This window comes from Argopecten irradians, chromosome 2 (genome assembly GCF_041381155.1).
Source record: "Argopecten irradians isolate NY chromosome 2, Ai_NY, whole genome shotgun sequence".
NCBI lineage: Eukaryota > Metazoa > Mollusca > Bivalvia > Pectinida > Pectinidae > Argopecten > Argopecten irradians.
This window is the reverse complement of record NC_091135.1, coordinates 32,237,394-32,255,730: the sequence shown is the minus strand read 5'-3', so window position 1 is coordinate 32,255,730 and position 18,337 is coordinate 32,237,394. Positions and strand designations below refer to the sequence as shown.

General features: G+C 34.9%; 1 protein-coding gene across 1 annotated transcript; it reads right to left on the bottom strand.

The window, feature by feature from the left end:
- Positions 1 to 599: 599 nt before the first annotated feature.
- Positions 600 to 17,760, bottom strand: LOC138315176 (sodium- and chloride-dependent creatine transporter 1-like). Its single transcript, XM_069255986.1, has 14 exons — positions 17,311 to 17,760; positions 16,537 to 16,668; positions 13,930 to 14,074; positions 13,513 to 13,617; positions 12,848 to 12,980; positions 12,383 to 12,517; positions 12,186 to 12,289; positions 11,630 to 11,754; positions 10,470 to 10,582; positions 9,288 to 9,425; positions 8,931 to 9,033; positions 7,930 to 8,030; positions 7,373 to 7,543; positions 600 to 4,493 (listed from the first exon to the last, which is right to left on the bottom strand). Exons 1-14 carry the CDS (start codon positions 17,459 to 17,461, stop codon positions 4,380 to 4,382), a joined length of 1,770 nt encoding a protein of 589 aa, XP_069112087.1. The 5' UTR covers positions 17,462 to 17,760; the 3' UTR covers positions 600 to 4,379.
- Between the last annotated feature and the right edge of the window lie 577 nt (positions 17,761 to 18,337).

The window sequence follows — 18,337 nt, the reverse complement described above, 5'->3', positions numbered from 1 at the left end:
TACATACGCTCGCTACTTTGTACACCAAATATACATGTAGTTAGTCTGCGGCTGTATGTGCGCTGGCATATGTGTTGAAATTTAACTCACCACGTGCAATGCCGTTACACGAGTCCCAACAGATCCGGGCAAGTTCCACTTGTGATGTGGCTTCTGTTTCTTCTATATATTGCTACATGTCATCTCTGAATTTAATTCCCTATAGATATCCTAGGGTGCTACCGAATCCATTATAATTTCCTCCACTTTGTTGCCGATTCAGATATATTTTTCTTTATCTCACACGCTTTCGTTCAGCCATTTTGTTTACTTTTAGTGCGTGACAATGCGCATGCGCGAAACTTCGACAACACAATCCATCGCAGCTTCATTTGCATACTATTTTGTCTGACGGACACCGTAATAAATCAAGGATTTCCTTCAATTTTGTATTCAAGACACATTTGTTCAATCTCAAACGCATAAAGAAATTAAGTTGAGGTATTTTAATACGTTTTTTTCATCTTTTCTTCCGTTTATCGCATTTCACAAAAAATATTTATTTGGTTGGGCGAAGCCTACCTTTAACGTTTTTCGCAGTTTCGCGATGTGATGTTTTAAGTGCTGTGTATATTTACTAAAATACTGAAATTATCGACATTTGTACTGTTTGGTTTTCAGACGGTTTGATTTTTATAATCATTTTATAGGTATCCGTAAAACCAATGAAATCATGACATAAAAGTATTGTTCTACATTCTTGACAAAACAATCCGTTTATATTTCATGATTATTCTAGTCTGGATTATGTACTTTTGATTACGTTTGAAGGGAAATGAGTTTCGTTAATACGATGACTATAAAAGTGTTCCCTCATACCAGGTTTAGTATTATCAAAACACATGTAGATAAATGACTCTGTCAAATTGGATGCCAGTACATGTCCGGAGACAAACCCTACAAAGACTTTAAACTACAAAATATACGTGATCATTCATACATTCTGTAACTAAACATGTTACAAAAACGTCTCAAATAGATACTATCGTTTCATAAAACTCTTTATCTTTTGGTTACGATTTTTTTATTTAGCATTGCATGATTTTCTATGATTTTTAATACATTATGGTAGTAATGGCATTCGGAACACTCTGTTATTTGATATTTATCTACAATCATGTCGCTTCTAGCAAGACACAAAGTTTTCAGTCCATAAACTCCTAGGTTCAGCTATACACCTATACGTCATTTCCGTGTCCTCAAAATTAATTCAAATGCTGACCTATATTATTGAAAAACGAGAAGCCCTTAACGGTCATCATACAACACTGGCATCAGTAAAATAGAAAAAGAGGTCAATACAGTGGTTCAATATGGAGATTTTGGCGCTCATTTTGAATATGAGAAAAAGTTCAAAATGTGTTGTGAAGATGTCGGTAGTTACTGTCATATTGCATTTCAGATCAGCCCAAAAATTACAACCCTTGTTCAGGACCATGTCAGAATCATTTCAGTTACGTTTAACACAGGTAGAACTTGAAAAGAGGTTCAAAATCGTTTTTTGAAGATAGCAGATGTGGCGGCTATCTTGAAATTCGGATCAGACCAAAAATATACAACACTTGCCTTGGTCGTGAACATATCAGGATCATTTCAGTCAGGTTTCATCTAGAACCTTAGAAGAATTTTTTAAGTCCACATTAATGCTATCAGATTCAAATCGTTCTACATTGCGTTTTTAGTCATTTAAATATGCCAAAATGTTGTTCATACACCAGTGAACAACAATAATAATAATTACCTTTTAAAGTTATATGTGCCGTAATTTTCATATTCTGGAATCAAGATGAGCTTTTGATATTCCATTCACACAAAAATTTAGCAACATTTTGAGAATTACAATACTTACAAGCACAAATAAGAGCTAAATTGATCAGTGGCAGTACTGCCAAAAATCATTATGTTTACATCTACACTGCAGTAAAATGAGTACATAGGTCAACAATGAAGCCAGGTTGTCGTCTACAGTTTTATTTCACATTTGTACAGTGTCATTATCAATTATAAAGTTATTTCTGTATGTAAGTTTTCATCTTAACATACATAAGGCATTAAAACAAAGAATTACATTGCATTAATTCGGTGTTATAACTAATGCATCATTCATGTTTGTCTATCCATTTGAATGATATTTACAGCTTAATTGATCAGACCTTGTGGTTTTCAATAGATTGCAGAAGAACAAATAGCATGTCAAAATGTTTGCTCAGTTATGGCACCTATCACTTTAAATGTTTACATTGATATGAACAGAAAACTGGCATTTGATAAAGATACGTAAACCATGACGGTACAGATCCACATGATATATTTCAAATGAATATTGGTTTTGTTTTTCCGCGTCTTCGGATTTAGTTTTGCTCCCTCTATATGTTTCTCTCGTAATACTAGCTGGTCTCGAGAAATACACTCCCCTGAAGCTGTACAGCAATAAAGCATTGTGACGTCACAGCGTCAACTGTTTTCACGGTAACATTTTCACATTTTTTTCAGAAACTAGACCTAGAAGGATAAGGATATTCTACCCTCCGCATTACAAATTGTTGTAATTCCATCGGCAAGCCTCGGATTTTCAACATTTTGTGACCCTCGGGTAGAATATCCCTGTCGTTCATATCCACATATTAGTCTTTGAATCCTGCCTTCTATACTTTTCGGCTAGGTAAGAATAGGTACCTATAGATCCTGGCGGAGAAGTGCCCGAGTCAAATCACATTTCTCTATATTCCTCCAGTTATCGTTTTACCATGATGCATGAAGATATCAATTTTCTAAAAAAAGGAGCATACTAATCGTTGTTGAAATGATGATATATACATCTACCTAATGGCTCTAAGCGCGACGCCCTTATGTATCTTCATATGTCTTTAGAGCAACAATATTGCAGTCATTTCATGTGATTTGTAGAATTTGTTGAGAAATGTCTTTTGCAGTCTGCATCCATTGCTATTCACGGTCACTTATGTTCTGGGCATCAACAGTCCCAATTTTCAAAACTTTTTATTGTCTGTTTTAGTTAATTACATGAGAAAACAGATATATATACTGACTTTGACAACGCGGCTTGCGATATTACTACCGCTGTATCGCTCAACCAAAAAGAGAGGGGTTTTAACCACAATTTAAGTTTTATTCCAGTTTTCCGAAATATAGCTTGAAAAGAATGAATAATATATTCTGGTGTAGAATTTTGATATTCCGCGACAACTATGTTGTGTTATACCTTCAAGTTTTTTCAGTAGATAGCAGCGATGGTGTTGGGCATCAACGATGAAAGACAAGCAGATCTAGATAGTCCATTCCAAAGTAACAAAGTAACACTAGTCTATGTTTTGAACATTTGCAAAGGTGGGGTTGCACAATCCGCCCACGCTCTGATTTCTTAAAGGTATAGGTATACTATTACCTCTATGCGTGCTTTTTTTATCTATTTTGCCATTTTTAAAGCATAAAGGGTCTTAAATGATAATTTCTAACCATAATCTGGGTATATGTCAAGAAGACCCCTTGTGTTCACCTTTTGTACATATTTTTTTAATTATTATTTTAGCTAATGAAAAGGGCTTCATTCTTTGTTATATTCCCATTTATAAGGTATTTTCCAACAACTGGATTTTTCAAGAAAAATCACATTTTGGACAGGATATAAAGAAGGATGTTTGGCTTCTCAAAATATTTGGGAAGTTAGCGATTTTGTCCACACTATAAGTCATTTTTAAAACATGCCATGGCTATGATTTTTACGCAGATACTTTTTTTTCAAAAAATCAGGGAAAGTGCTGAAATGAGATATTTATGAAAATCCAAAATTAGTCCTAAGTGACTTTAAATTCAAAGTTGACCAGAGATAGCATAATAAAACAATCAATGGTATAACTTGAAACATTTATACTAAAAAATTATATTTTCATTCTTGCATTTTCCCTTAAAGTGCAAAAAACAACTAGATACGCTCTTGGATGAAACAAACCACTCAAACTCAAAATCTATAAATGATCATAATCTACATACACACTTTGTAATATATGATCTACTCAAATGCTTTATGAATAAAAATTGTAGAATATTTAACAAAGGATAACCGTTTTGGCATTTTTGTGCAGGTAGTTTTAATAAAAATGAACATGAAAATTTCAGACCCTATGGGCCTTTTTAAAATCACAAAAAGGAAAAGTTGTCGGAGGGACACGTACAAGTATAAAGAAAATGGGACTGTGGGCAGTTTCTATGGGATTTTTAACATTAGCTAGAACACTACTTTTGTAGTAACTATTTATTTAGTTTTTTTCCTTAGAAAACACTCAAAAATGTGCTCTTAATATTCAACCTAAAAGACGAAATTATAAAAGTCGTCCTTGACATTCAGTCAACTTCAATGTGCATGTACGTCCGTCACCCATCTGAGAGTCACGTGTTGGATGATGAGTCACTGGAGATGACGTCAGCTTCAGTCTCTGGAACAAACAACATACCAGGTACTAGCTACTAAAGTGTATTAGATCGTTTTTTTTTATTATTTTATTAACTATTATTCAATCAGATCATCAGTAAAATGCTGGAGTAGTTAGGCGATTAAGGAGCTTGTGGACTTTCACAATACGGTCTACTGATCACTTACCATTATACCATTATATTACTATATTGATATATTGCGCCCATGTTTCTCTGAGTTTAATGGTTAGCTGTATGTGCCATAACCGAGCAAAAAAATGACACGCTATTTTTTCTTCGGTAGTCTATTGAAAATCATTCAAATGGATAGACAAACATATATATTCATTTTCAGCTCTAATTTATACTTGTAAAATGAAAACCTACATATATTAATAAAACTTTATGTATTTTACATCGATTGCGAAACAAGTTCTATAATTTATACAATTCACTTTCGATCGCCCGGATGAAAGCACGCGAGTGATCTTAGGGTGGGTGGAAACCGGAGTGCCCGGAGAAAACCTACGTGGTCAGGCAGGTGACCCCTAACCTTTTCACGTCCGTGCCGGGGATCGAACCCCGGCCGGCTAGGTGAAAGGCTAGTGGCTTAATCACTACACCACCCGATCACCCAACCTACGTATTGTAAATACGGTATCAGGAATCACCTGTGTTATTTTGTATGGTTGGTTGCAACGATGCAGGATTTTTAAGAATAAATTTTTATGATAATCTTTATAATTATTTTTTCAATTACATATATATATGTAAAAAACAAAGCAAGCATGCACATTGGCAATCTTCATTTCAAAATACAGGTGGGAATGTATGTAATGGTAATTACTGACAATTCACAATTGACAATTATTCGTACCAACTTTAACCTCGGGAATATGATAACATTTTATATAATTAACATTTAACCAGGTTTGTATAATGATAAAAATCTCAATATCGAAATTGAAGTGATTTACTTGGTTGATAATTACCACAGATGACTTTAATACACCCCATGGTGTGTTTAGAAACGATTTTCTATGGTTGATTCACAAACATCGTGGTATGTTGATACTCTTTATATCTGAGATGATTTGATTATACATATAGTAACATATTCTAATACTTCATAAAAAAGGATCACGATATACTACGCCATAAGGTTAATTTTCTTGCAAGTGATTGGTGTGAATTGTCTATGAAATTTCGTACACTTCCACGTGCATTTCATAAATTACTTTTTTCAATATACATGCTTATTTGGCAAACATTTTTGTATAAATTTTCAATCTTATTATCCCCAAAAGTTGATCATAAATACATGTATATCATAAAAATCCTGTATCATTGCATTCAAAAACACATATTTTGCCTTTAAGGATGTATTCTTCTGAGGTTTCAGTTCCGTTGAAGTCTCGTTTCGACAAAGATCAAAGAAGTTATGAGATTTTCAAATATATTTTATCAATATCTGTAGCAAGTTGCCAGATGCAAATTTTGTCAAAAAAATACATTTATATTTTCAGTAGATTTTTTATACAGGGATTTTAAGAAATGGCCCATTTGGCGGTCATTTTGAAATTGTGTCTTTTTCCTCTTTGAGTAGAGCCATAGTTTTACCATTTTTTACTGAAATTGTTTTTACTTAGATCATCACTGCACCAGCATTTTTAGCTGTATCGAGCTAATTTTTGCTGTTAATCTTTACTAGGTTCGTTGTTCTTAAGATATTGAGCATTATTGCGTGAAGTGATACGCTTTTGTCACTTTATTTTTACATTTAATGGTAATTTGAGCACTTTTTTTTACTCCAAAATACTGAAAAATAACACATATTCAAATGAGGCCAAAAAGTAAGCACACTGGCCCCCATTTTTCTGCCTAATTAAGAAAGAACAACCCATTCCTTATTGATATGCAAAATACTAACAAAAGTTTAATACCACAACTGTTTCTATAAAGGGTTAAATTTATCTAAAATGGCTTAAAATGGTGTATTTTGTAGCTCAAAATTAAGGGGTAGGGGTAGCATATGTTGTTATTCTGAAAAAATATGAGTCTTATTAATCAAAACTTGTATATTTTTAAAGAAGACTACAGGAAAATAAATTCTTCAAACTTCCATACATATCAAGATTTTGTCAACTTGGTATCTTTGAATGACAATAGGTCAAAAACAAGCACACCGACATATTTTTTTTCCTCCATTTTCTTGTATGGTATGAACTCCTATTTCCAAAAATCTATTGGGAGAAAATTTTAATACAAGAAAATTTTGACTTCTCAGAGGTGTACATCCTTAAGCTGTTTGGGAAGAAATAATTAAGGTAAGTGGGGTTTCTTGTGGCCACTGTAAGTGGGGTTTCTTGTGGCCATGTGTGTTACCGGGTTCATTGCCCAGGAATGACCTTAATCTACCTTACCCCAAACAGGAATATCCTCAATTTTACCCTTGTGAGATTCATCCTAGGGTAAAGACAAGCTACACGATATATTTGCATGTTTTCAGCAATTGCATGACGTGGCGGCAACAGTGCATTAACGTAACAAAAACGGCGACGACGACAATATTCATTCACGTCAGGTCGTCATTGCTTGCAATGCTGAAACGTCATTATTGGAGATGTGTACAGGGTAAGAAAACAGAATCATTCACTCTGTTTGTGATGAGACAGGATAACTCGACCCTCAGGATACTTCAGCTGTAAAATACTCGGCAAAGCCTCCTGCAAAAATTCGTGCAAAGCCTCGTGTTTGTAATGATAACTTAAGAGTCTTCCCATTGTGTTGAGAATCTCCTGTCTCACCCCAAAAGTGATGAAAGATTCTAGTAACCATTCCAAATGATGTATACAAGCCCCTGTCTATGCTCACCTACCTGTATAACAGTACACACACGTACCTGTATAAAAGATCCAGGTGTTTTCAATATCTGTACTATTGCCAAACTGACCAGTATAAATATGGGCACTAGACCAAGTATAATACCAAATACGTGGGCTCCGTCAGGATACACATAACCTTCGGCTCCAGACAGCAGATTGAAGTTCAGTCCTTGTAACATCAACAGAGCCTTAAACATTTAAAAAAAATTAATACCACTGAGCAGTGTATGACTTTATTTAACTATGTTTATAACAAAGACCATTGTATTCGAATAAACATTTTCAATACCGAAATGTCTTCCTGCACCGGAGTATAGCCCACCGGGAGCAAATAAGGACATTTTCTATTTTTGTATGTTTTTGTAAATTAAACTTAGATAGATAAACTGCCAAGTTGTCCGCGAGTCATAAGTCGATGTAAACCGTTTAGAAGTGTAGCGAGCAATGGTATTATAAATAGAAGAACTCGAAGTGCCATGAGGAAACCCAAGTAATTTGACTGATGTATTTGACCTTATCCCGTCCGTCTGAAACTGGTCTAATTACAACCACCCGATCACCCGCATAAACATACCATGCTTAAAATTGGTGTAAGATATTTCCATGATATTTTGAGCCATGGTCCGATCCTATATCCAAGCATATATTCCATAGCATCATAAAAGTTACCCGCTCCTGAAACATTAAGCACATTATGTTGTTTTTAAAACATTTTAAAAAAATAATACCAGTAGACTGTCAAAGGTAATATATAAGTATTCCTTCTATTTTAACTAAAGCTTTATAAAAAAAACGTTCCGACTCTGCAAACTATTGCTACATGTATATACTAATAAATACCTGGTTCTGTCTATCCAACCTATACTTTTACTGTACATAAACGTACCTCCAATTTAGCCTAAAGCTTTTAATAGACGTCAATACAATACCACCTATAGCTATATATAAACGTACCAACAATCCCACATATAGCTATATATAGACGTACCAACAATCCCACATATAGCTATATTTAGACGTACCAACAATCCCACATATAGCTATATTTAGACGTATCAACAACCTTACCTATAACTATATATCGACGTACCTACAATCCCACCTATGGTGATATATAGATGTCCCTACAATCCAACCTATACCTATATTATAGACGTACCGACAATTCAGCATACTGCTATATATAGACGTACCAACAATCCAACCTATAGCTATATATCGACATATCTACAATCCATCATACACCCATATATATTGTCGTACCAACAATTCAGACTTCAGCTATATATATAGACGTAGACGTACAAACAGTCCAACCTACACCAAATATAGACGTACCTACAATCCCACCTACAGTTATATATGAACGTACCTACAATCCCACCTACAGTTATATATGAACGTACCTACAATCCCACCTACAGTTATATATGAACGTACCTACAATCCCACCTATAGTGATATATGAACGTACCTACAATCCCACCTAAAGTTATATATGAACGTACCTACAATCCCACCTTTAACCTTTATAGATGTACCTACAAGCTCACCTACACCTATATATCGACATACCTACAATCCAGCCAATAGCTATGGCCTCCCACATCAGCTGCCATACGAGCAGCATCCCACTGGCGCCGTAATAATCGACGAGGTTGAACACGTAGATTCCCCCCTGTTATAGAATCAAAACATAGTATTAAGATACTATAGTTACGGTGTCAATCTTTAATTTGTCTTTGAAAAAAAAAAAACAACTTTTTACCTGAATATGAACTCCGGTCCTGTTTAAACATGAAAATAATGTACAACAATCCCTAATAGCATAGTAACATATGAAATACTGCATATTATGTACATATGCACAACGGTTGTTCGATATACCCATACAGATTACAAAAGGACAGACGTGCAATGGTAAGGACCTACCTTAGTAAGGAAGACAAAGCCAAGTAGAAACGACACTACACAGTATACGCCGTATAGAAGCATTCTCCCCTTGGTGGTTCTAAATGATTTGGGATAAAGATCGACTATAGGAGTAATTATCGTCTCGATACCAACAATCTGTAAAGAGAGCAGAAATCAACACATCAACCACATTTGCTTATTTAATTGCACCATATAGCTGCTTGGAAAATAAAAAAAACACAACTGTGGGGGTAAAAATTGATATAAGGAAGAATGACAAATTTTACGACATAGTCATACATCCGAGACAACACTTTGAGCGACTAAATGAATTCGTAATTTTTGCCAAAAAGATCGAAATAGTAAGGTAATACCCCCGTTTAAACTAGTGATGATACCTATATTACTAAATTGATCAAAGGTGTTTATCCGTCATGGTTAACATACGGTATAATGTTGACCCGTACGTTATTGCTGCGTACCTTGTATATTCTAAAAAATATCGAAAAAATGTATATTGCAGGAAAAAAAATGGATGAGGTTCGGGCTATACTTCTGCCACCATTTGACTATGTCATTATGTATATGAGTGTCTATATCAAGTACTACCAGCGTTAGTTTGACCGGTTTTTACTTTACCACACAGGCACATTGGATCCTTTTTTACCTATGCATATGGCTGTTGTAAATTATATCACGCAAATATGGCATATATGTGTGCGTTCCGGTTGATACCAATGGACCTATTAAATGCTATGATGACATCTGATCATAATGTAAGGACCTTTTAAGACAACATATTGTTAATTTCAGCCGTGTATTCCACAAATTTTCTCATTTTCCCCCAAATAGGCCAACTGATTTTTTTCTCCCAAATCAGTGTTCGTTTCATATTCTGTGTTCCAAACAGTATACAATAGATGTTTCTGGTGCATGAAATGTCTTCTTGTGACTTTTACCACCATACATATATAATCATGAGACCAAATATTCGCCTTGATGCATACACATCTTATCAACTGTTCGACTGCATCAATAGTTTAAACAAAAGATAATACTGAAATGAATAAAAAGCATTTGTAGTGCTAGTATTGATCAATTTGATTAAATTCATATGACAAAAGACAATTTTGTGGAGCTCCGACCTCTTTTTCTCCCAATCTCTCTAGACATGAAAATCGGTCTTTTAATAGTGCTTACTTGTGTGCCAAAGCCAACCACGAAGAGCATGAGAAAGAACAGACTGGACCAGAGCGGAGCTGCTGGAAGTTTGGTGACAGCTTTAGGGTATGTGATGAAGGCAAGTCCAGGGCCTCAAAATACAGGAAAAAGGTATTACAAAACTATCAGTATGTCGTTTAGATTTAAGAAAGATAGAATAACGTATATACCATATACACATAACGTAATATGATTGCTTATACATGTACTTGTGTACATGGTTGGACACTATGGTGTAACTAAACAAAACAATTGGTTAGAACATTATAAGACAAATTACTAGACATATCAATTAAATATTAGACTTGTGAAAATAGGAATATTTAGAATAGTGACTTAGACATCACGAAACATTTATAGCACTTTCAATTGACATCTATCTGTTATAATGTCTAAGTCTGGTGTTAGGGTCAGAGTATCTCGGGCTACATCAGACATCTATCTGTAATCATGTCGAAGTCTAGTGTTAGGGCCAGAGTATATCGGGATACACCAGACATCTATCTGTAATCATGTCTAAGTCTAGTGTTAGGGCCAGAGTATCTCGGGCTACACCAGACATTTATCTGTCATCATGTCTAAGTCTAGTGTTAGGGCCAGAGTATATCGGGATACACCAGACATCTATCTGTAATCATGTCTAAGTCTGATGTTAGGTCTAGTGTATCTCGGGCTACACCAGACATTTATCTGTCATAATGTCTAGGTCTGATGATATGGCCAGAGTATCTCGGGCTACACCAGACATCTATCTGTCATCATGTCTAAGTCTGATGTTAGGTCTAGTGTATCTCGGGCTACACCAGACATTTATCTGTCATAATGTCTAGGTCTGATGATTAGCCAGAGTATCTCGGGCTACACCAGACATTTATCTGTCATAATGCCTAAGTCTGATGTTAGGGCCAGAGTATCTCGGGCTACACCAGTCATCTATCTGTCATCATATCTTAGTCTGGTGTCTGAGCCAGAGTATGTCGGGCTAGTGTCCGCTATATAATTTACTGAGCACTATTGAATTAGTGATATCAGTGTCAAAAAAACGCAAAAGTCATTTTTGTTGCTTTAAACCCGAGTGTGTGGATTATTTTTAAAGCCCTTCTTTCACTATAATTGCTTTTCAGATTTGGAAGTCTTACCTGCATCTACAACAGCAGAAATAGATAGCCCTTGGCTCTTGGCCATGAATCCCAGAATTGAGAACACTGCAAATCCTCCATATACGCTGGTTAGGCTGTTGATGGTGGCGATGAAGAAACAGTCTCTAAACCATACACAAATAGGTTTTTAAGATATGAAAATTGTTGGCATGGTAATGTCGCGGTAATTCTAATTACTTTGTTTCTATAATAAACATATATTGTCAGTTATCATATACATTATGCTCATTATATATATTGTTTGGTGTTAAAAAAAGGCAGACTACCATTGTATCAATTTTATGAAGAAAAGTAGCACTAAATTTAGTAACGGAAAACAATATTTGTAAACATAAAAAACATAAAGTAGTAAATTGTCATAATATCCTAAGAAATTCAGAGGTAAAACACGGTTTCGTATCTCCATTGTGCTTTTTGAAGTTGAACCATTGCACCGATCCAAGCAACAAGCCAAAGAAGGAAAAAGAAGCATGACGTTTTTAGGGTAAGTTTTAAATAGTGCTGCCAATAAATTCAGAGACCATTTTTCTCTTACCTATAGAAATTGTAGTGTGTTTTGTTGTAGGAACCAATCATTTGCATAGCCCCCATCGTTAATCCTAACGAGAAGAATATCTGGGTTCCCGCGTCAATCCATACCTAAGAGAGGAAAAATGTGAGAGAAAAAAAAACCGTCCTGTGTAGGAAATGTATAGGAATAACTCATTCGTAAACTACATATGAAAGTGTTACCTGTTTATTCCTTAAGCGATTAAAATTTGGCTCCAAATAAAACTGTATGCCTTCTTTTGCTCCGTCGAGAGTGACTCCACGAATGAGGAGGATCGTCAGTATGACGTAGGGAAAGAGTGACGTCACGTACATTATCTGCAAATAGTAATCACGAACCGAATTGTTATATTAACAGAAAAATGGTTCATATACACACTTTTCAGAAGAAGAAAAAAAAAAGAAAAAGAAAAAATTATACTTGTCACCACAGTGGTCGAAGACTCTTTTTATTCAAAAACTATAATTATCGGATCGCCAGAAACAGTTTATGATATTTTGATGAAAAGCTATTATATTTGTTAGTATTGTCATAATGCTAATAAATTTCATTTTTCGCTACTAGGTTTATTGTTGATTTTCTTCATAAATTTAATACATTGCTAGTGTCCACAGGTTTTTTGTCCTTCTTTTAACACTAAATACTACCTTTCCTGAAATCTTAATTCCTTTGTTGACACACAGGAATAGTAAAACCCACACACACAGCGAACATATAACCAATTCCTTGACCATTCCCCCTGTTGATTCCATACTGCCAGACATCTGAAGAGTTCGGTACCTAAAACACATATAATTATATTTCGTCTTTGCATATTGCAGAGTTACCTCACTAGCGATGTACGTATCCATTGTAACGTCATTATTTTGTGAGCGAAATTCACGTCGTTTTCTCTGCAAATATGACGTTCCGCTCGTAAACACATGACGTCATAATCAATACCTACCTACATATGCAGAATAATTGCACTAAGTCTAGTTCTAGTTTAAGCCTTAAAACTCACTATTAAGTTGAGCCGATAACATTACGTGGGATTAATTTATTTTTTAAACTTGTAATCTTGAAATTATAAAACAAAGTCCATGCTAATTGATTTCAGATACTTTATACGTGTTTTTATTCATTGAGGAAACATGTTTAGAAATTCAAAAATACGCTGACATTTCTCCTCGCGAATTATCATCAATAAGGAGATCTAAAAATCTTCTCACTGCGAAATTTACACAACTATGCAGTATAAATGAAGATAAGCGTTGTGTCGATGTCATTTCATTTCCATCAAATGAAAGCTTATAATTCACATTAACTTTACCTCCAGAACTCTACTGTTGAGTCGACCGTAGCATTGCTGGCCGTAAAGTTATATCCAGTAAGGTTACCAATTGTTCCAGTGATATTAGGTTCTCCTGTCACACACCTAAAATCCGAGCAATTTAAACCATTACTGGTTATTACATAAATGGGTTAATCATCTTAGCTGTTGATAGGACACTGAATAGACTAGACATCAGCAAACTTCACTTCATCTATTTGAAAACCAATAGGAAAGAATTAGACAAAAACGTTCCCACAAACTGACGTTTTAGATAAAAAAAAAACGCTCACAGAAAGACGCTCTTAACAAGCATTGATTTAAAAGTTTAAATTTAAAAACACAATAAAATATAGAATAAATCAGATTTCTTGAATATCTTGGAGACGGTGTTTTGAAGCAAATCCTTGTACATACATGGGAGTGTTCCATTCGTTATCACAGGTAGACCAGGGTAGCTCTGACCTCAGACTCATGACAAAGTAAAAGGCACTCCATATCAGAACCATGACGTAATAGATGTTGATGACGAAAACAATAAACATGGATGAAACGCCAAGGCCTACAACAGAAACTTTTCATATTCGTATACCCAACGTATGGACATTTCCACTCTTTACAATGGCTCTGGCGTAGTAATACCTTTATGAGAGTTCAAAAGACGACACGAAAAGTGTGCTTTCACCCCAGCGTGGTAATTTACTGAAGAATATTCTAAAATTCTAAAAATGTTTTCAATATGGAAAAATGTTGTCCTTAAAGTCTTTGTAAATCCGCTTAACTGATGGGATTATTTCATATACGTGTACTGTTATCGTTAAGTCTGTTATCCCTTCGCAACAACCGAAAGCGACCGAATTTATTGGATTTTCCCAACAAATCATCGAATGTTGCATTAAATGATATTTCTATCTATGCATACGTATCAGTTTTATTTTCATCTTTAATTTTATACCTGCGTTCTTTTTATAATTGGAATACCGGTATGGGTTAAATGTGAAAATAAGCATTGTGTCAGTTGTCATGTTTTTGACATGCATTTATTGAATAAACAATTTTTTTCAGTTAAAAGTAAAATGGTATTAAATTTGCTTCTCAGTAGTGGTAGTGGAGTGAATGTGTGATCCGGTTGTTAGATTTAGCAGAGTTCCGGTTTCCATGAAATAGTCGATTGATGAACATACAAAACAGTTAGTATTTATATACGTTCAGCAACAATAATAACGTAGCATGATTTATACCCAAGCTGTTTCGTTTGAGGTGTGTACGTAGCATGATTTATACCCAAGCTGTTTCGTTTGAGGTGTGTACCTCAAAGTTCTCACTTTCATGCATAACTGATTTTTATGGCGTTTCCTCTATATGAGTTTGTTTTATACCATTCTTGCCTTTTTGTGTGCTGTTATTCTTGTATGTAACAAATGCTATCACATGTGCATGTATATAAACCTTTACTGGGCTCTTATGCATATGCACCATATTCAAAGCAGCTGTTCTTTGGCATCCTCCGTTTTATGACCGATGCAATGTGATATGTACATGAATAAAAAATACAAAGTGATATGGGATTATAGATATTTTCAATACACATGCATTTTCATATTTTTTATCAACCAACAATCGTTTTGATCTATGTTTGGATCACGTACTAGGGAAGATCTAGAGGCTCGGCTCAGCTGCAGAATAGATGTAAACAAACATGCAGACGAATACATTGTACTGACGTAGTAGTTTCATTTTCATCTTTAATTTTATACCTTCATTTTTTTATAATCGAAATACCGGTATTGAGTTGAACGTAAACATAAGCGGGCCGTGACATTTCATACCTGCGCACAATAGATGTAAACAAACATGTAGACGAACTCGTTGTGTAAGTTTTATAATGAAGAAGGTCCTATAGTGGCTGAATATATATTCCATAAAAATGATTTTGGTTCTACTTTTATTTCGTATTATTAATATACTAGCTTTATACCGTTTTACCTCATTTTGTAAACATAAGCATTGTATCAGTTGTCATGTTATGACATGCATGGATTGTATAGACGATTTACGGGATAGACCTTGCTCTTTCAATAAATGTTTAATGGGCTTACCATAAAATTGCTTAAACCTAACATACAACATAGTTTAAAAACGTTGGCGTGGATTAGATATACACAAATGTTACATAGAAAATGAGGCAAACAGGCTATATGGTTCAACAACGTTTTATAATGCTAGGCTTGTTTGTATTTTAAATGAAATGATAGTCTATGTTCATAACAGAGCATATATGCATTTAATAGCAATATACATGTATTGTTATTTAAATGAAAATCAGCATGATCGTTGTATATTTGACGCATCGGTAAAAACGTCTCAAACGATATCAAGCGGACTATAGGCCTAGGTGTGCGTATTTGAATATCGTTCAATGGAACCGTTGAATAGCAACAATGTATGCTTAATAAACAATGTATGGAATGAATCAAGTTATCATTTGATATCGCATAAGCACACATCGTTTATCTAAATAAGCGTACGTGCGATTTTCAATTTGGACCGAGTGTGATAATCATTTTTTCTAGTACGTACAGTACGGTGTAGTACTTAGAGCACAGGCGTCTGCGTCTGGTTTTGGAAAAATAGAATATCTTACCCCTACTATATGAACAAGGTCAGACACTCCATGAACCGGAAGTTGAGGGTACGCTCCAATTCACTTTGAAATTGAACCAAATTTGACGAAAATATTGAGTGTCCGCTCGTTTAATCAACTTACCTTAATTAAGAATCCTCTTTTTAGCAATGTATGCCAGGTTTTGTCGCGGGGTTACGGTTTTTTAATATATTTTTATAGTATAAGATAAATACTTTATTCAGATCACTACATGAGATATTTGTCACAGACACATTGTGACTTGTATCGACACCTATTGTACTTTATCTGCATGTCAAACGGAGAATATCGGCTGCAGCAGAATAGGCCGTAAGGTTTATGACCGACATGGATAATGTACATTTCATTGAAAGGCTTACCTTTGAACAATGGACATATATTCCACAATTCAAATCCAGCTTTTTTCATGTACTGCCCTAATCCGATCTCCATGATATACATTGGTAATCCGACCAGAACCAGGAATACAAGATAGGGAACCAGGAAAGCGCCTGTAAGAAAATTGAAATGACAGTACAGTAGATAGTATAGGAGGAAAGCGGCAGTCCTAGAGTATTGAAGCACTAGATACACACATTATTGTGATAACAACTCACTAAAATGAAGATTGAAAGGTTGACAAACTGACGATCTATATGAGTTTTGTTTGGTTGTACTTAACAAATTTAAGGTATTTATTATTTAGATTTGCTGACAACACCTTACTTACTGAATCTTTAAAGAGGCTCCACCGCCTACAGACCATAAATGATACTCATCATTTGAACAATAATGGATGTTTAATCGTGTACATATATGTCTAATCAACACAAAAATAACATAAAATAATTTATTTTGCTTTTGGTGCATGCGCAGTCAGAACTTTATTCTATATAGAACATAGTGCCACGGATTTTTTTCGGGATGCAATTAATTATTTCTAATATTTTTATCTTGACGTAAAATTAGAAGCTCAAACTTTCCAGTGGTGGTAATGGTGTTAAGTAAGTAACTTTTGTAACCGAAGAAAAATACCAAATCGTCTTATCCTTTTTTTGACAGTGAAAAAATACCATTTGTCAGCGGTGAAGCATCTTTAAATAGGTAGGCAATTTTTTTTTCTTCTAAAATGATTGGTAGTGACGTGTACATACCCCCGCCATTTTTGTAGCATAAGTATGGGAACCTCCAAATGTTGCCAATCCCAACCGCACCACTGATGGCACACATCAGGAACTCCATTTTCCTGGACCATTGATCCCGCTCGCTGACATTAGGCTTTGTTTGATGCAAGCCGGATTCCATTCTTGAGAAATTCTTGCAATCCAACAAAGAAATCCTGGAGCAATGTCCTACTTATTCTACTTATGCTTATTTGGCTTACATATTATCTAGTGTAAGTTCTGAGATGTTCTGTTCATTAACAACTCGGCGTTTGCACTGATATCAGCAAATTGTGGAGCGATAACACCGGTAGTAAACTGAGATCATACAGAATATACAAAAAGGACAGGATCCCGGAACATTATATCTCGTCAATTATACCACGTCACTATCGGAGCCACCTCGCCAAGCTTAGACTCGGGTTGTCTCCCTATACTGTTAGAAACTGGGCGATACACAAACTTGCCAGTGGAGCAGCGTAAATGTCCTTTTTGTCCGGATAAAGTGGAAGACGAACCGCATTTTCTCTGTGACTGCCCTGTTTATAGTGATATCAGACTATATCTGTTCGAAAAAGCAGCGAATTGTAACAGTAATTTTAATGAGCTCACTTCAATTGAAAAGTTGTTATATTTATTCTGTGATAATGAGCTTCAATTTCTATTATCTAAAACAATATGTCAAATGATGAAACGAAGAAGGCTAATTTTAAGAATATAAAAAAAATGTTTTAAATGATACCATGATGAAATTTTACTTTTGTGCTTCACATTTGATTTTAACATAGTTTTAATATGTATAACAATGAGGATTTTTAACTCCATGTACATTTTCATAAGTGTCTCATAAGCCGATATCGGCTGGGCATCAAAAATTACTTGTACATTTATTTTATCAATGGCTGTATATTTTTACGATGCGTGACACTAAAATAAAATATTGATTGATTGATTGATTGATTGATATCAACATCAGTCAACAGCTGTCTGGTGGTTTGCAATACAAGCAAACGTCAAT